Genomic DNA, 1,639 nt, shown 5'->3' on the forward strand with positions numbered 1-1,639 from the left:
CTGCTCTTGTATCCATTTCCTGCATGCACTGTGCTATAGCAGCATTATGCTCTTCTAGCTCAGTGTTCTGCTCTTTCTCTGCTTCTTGAAGCTCCTCTACCTCTCTTGTATACTCTGGATCATTGATGACTAGAGAGGCAGCAGCAGATAACTCCCATTCTGGGTGCTCATCCAGCAGGGTAGGGTTGTGTCCACTTGTTCTATCTCTTGGTATAGGGATGTCAGAGCTGATTCGCAGCCCTGTATTGATAGGTGTTGGGCATGGTGTGTCTCCAGGGAGGAGAGGCTCATAGGCAATGAACTCAGGAGGGGCTTGAGGCTGCTGTCTTTGCAGTTTGCATTGTTGGTCACGTTGCTTTCTTGCTGCTTTGCTCTCAGCTGTAGTAGCATACCTTCTGGGTCTTCCTGAAGGCATGGTGACAGCTATAAAGTTTGTGTCATAGAAGAAAGTTGCCCAAAAAGTAGAATTTTCAGGGGTCACCAAAATTCCCAATTAGGTTAGTAGGGGTCACCAAAATTCCCAATTGGGTATACAATCATAGAAGACAGATAATTCAGCTACAAACAAGAGAATAAGATATAAAACAAATGCCATCTGTTCCAGAATGACTGTAGGCATATAGCTAGCCTTTGACTATTGCTTTATTGCCCTTGTGCTGATGCAATACCTGATGTTGGTCAGGGGGTCACCAAAATTACATTTAAGGTTAGTGCATTTTCAAAGCTGACCTTACCAAATTGGGTTGTCAACCTCAGGTACCCCAACTTTAAACAGCAATAGTACAATAACCATAGCATACAGCGTTTAGTGGAGGGTACCATTGTGCTCAGGGAGCTCTGTTCTATCAGCTGACCTTAAAAGATCAACTATTTTTTTCCTAACCCTGACCCCCATTTGCTCATTCATTAAAGTAGTTTTTCTGTATCCTTTTGTACAAGACCTATAGGTGTAGGGAATTCAATCCTAGTGTTCTCAACGTCCCAGCACTCCCATATGCCTCGCAGTGGACTCACACTTACTTTGGACATCTTCCCTACTGGCCTGCGTCATTACAACTGCCTGACTGGCAGTAGCATGTTTACAGGGTCTGCCCCAAGGCATTTTCTCTGGTTTGTGGTTGACTGTCTGGTAGAGTTGAAGAATAGCTCAGCTCTTCCTGTCTGAAAATATTGCTGATTTAATCACATATGGCTTAGTGCAGTGCTGATTTATCCAAATCAGGTTAGCCTGCTTTTTCTCCAACATCAATCTCAAGAATTATGTGCACACTGCTAGAATTAGTGTACTAAAAGCTCTGTACCCTTCTCATTGTAGTTTCAGATGTATTATAGACTCGTCTACTGTGATGCTAGCTATTAAACATCTCTGAGAGGTGTTTTGGTTAGATTGCTGATTAAATACCTTTTAGGTTAGTAGGTTCTACCAAAAGTACATTCCTAGTTGTAACCTAGACACTGCCCACAGTCAAGACATACAAGCTACTCAAGATGCTGGACATCTTGTACTAACTCAAACAATGCATTGACAGCCTCTGTGGCAGTTCTTGAGTACAGGTGCAGGTGCAATGTGCAGTGTTGGTTAGATTGCTGATTAAATACCTTTTTGGTTAGTGCATTCCACCAAAAGCACATTCTCAGT

General features: G+C 42.9%; 1 protein-coding gene across 1 annotated transcript in view; it reads left to right on the plus strand.

Moving 5' to 3' along the window:
* BU25DRAFT_432165 (uncharacterized protein) overlaps nt 1–293 on the plus strand; it is a gene marked incomplete at both ends in the record, with an annotated part of 3,601 nt that extends 3,308 nt beyond the window's left edge. Inside the window, one exon of the mRNA XM_033708700.1 lies at nt 228–293. Coding sequence (XP_033560549.1) covers nt 228–293 — 66 coding nt within the window. The remainder of the gene's footprint in view (nt 1–227) is intronic.
* Between the last annotated feature and the right edge of the window lie 1,346 nt (nt 294–1,639).

The sequence above is a fragment of the Macroventuria anomochaeta genome (genome assembly GCF_010093625.1).
Source record: "Macroventuria anomochaeta strain CBS 525.71 unplaced genomic scaffold BU25scaffold_21, whole genome shotgun sequence".
Taxonomy (NCBI): Eukaryota; Fungi; Ascomycota; class Dothideomycetes; order Pleosporales; family Didymellaceae; genus Macroventuria; species Macroventuria anomochaeta.